A 586-nucleotide genomic window follows, 5' to 3' on the forward strand; every position below is an offset into this window, starting at 1 on the left:
GTGTGTGTGTATGTCTCTGTGTGTGTGTGTGTGTGTATGTCTCTGTGAGTGTGTGTGTGTGTATGTCTCTGTGAGGGTGTGTGTGTGTGTATGTCTGTGTGTGTGTGTGTATGTCTCTGTGAGTGTGAGTGTGAGTGTGAGTGTGTGTGTGTGTGTGTGTGTGTGTGTGTGTGTGTGTGTGTGTGTGTGTGTGTGTGTGTCTCTGTCTGTGTGTGCGTGTGTGTGTGACCTGGGACAGTGGTGACCTCTCGGAGCAGGGTGAAGAGCAGGTCGAGGGTTGGGGGCTGGTGCTGTCGAGGACAATTGGACACGGCAGCTGTGAGCTGCTCCAGTAACAGAATCCAGACCTGGATCAGACCTGCGGGACGGAAACACCAGGTGTGTTAAAGACGGAGCGCAGAGGAAGAGACGAGCAGAGGGACGGTGACGTCTTCACCTGTGTCATCGTCAAACTCCTGGAGGACGCAGTCCATCCCGTCCTCGCTGCCGACGGAGCGTTCCTGCGCTCTCATTGGCAGGCTGGCGAGCCGCGCCCCCAGGAACACGGGCTTGGACGGCATCTTGTAGATCTTCGCCAGCAGCTGTC

At 56.5% G+C, this 586-nt stretch overlaps 1 protein-coding gene across 1 annotated transcript; it reads right to left on the reverse strand.

Moving 5' to 3' along the window:
• Positions 1-216: 216 nt before the first annotated feature.
• LOC111660689 (brefeldin A-inhibited guanine nucleotide-exchange protein 3-like) lies at positions 217-572 on the reverse strand (the record flags this gene model as incomplete). The annotated part of the gene is made up of 2 exons (XM_023414052.2): positions 437-572; positions 217-358 (listed from the first exon to the last, which is right to left on the reverse strand). Coding segments are annotated over exons 1-2 (266 nt in total), but the record flags the coding sequence as incomplete, so codon positions are not given.
• Positions 573-586: the final 14 nt, after the last annotated feature.

The sequence above is a fragment of the Seriola lalandi genome, unplaced genomic scaffold (genome assembly GCF_002814215.2).
Source record: "Seriola lalandi dorsalis isolate HSWRI2012SDOR001 ecotype SW California unplaced genomic scaffold, Sedor1 jcf7180001991235, whole genome shotgun sequence".
Classification (NCBI taxonomy): Eukaryota; Metazoa; Chordata; class Actinopteri; order Carangiformes; family Carangidae; genus Seriola; species Seriola lalandi.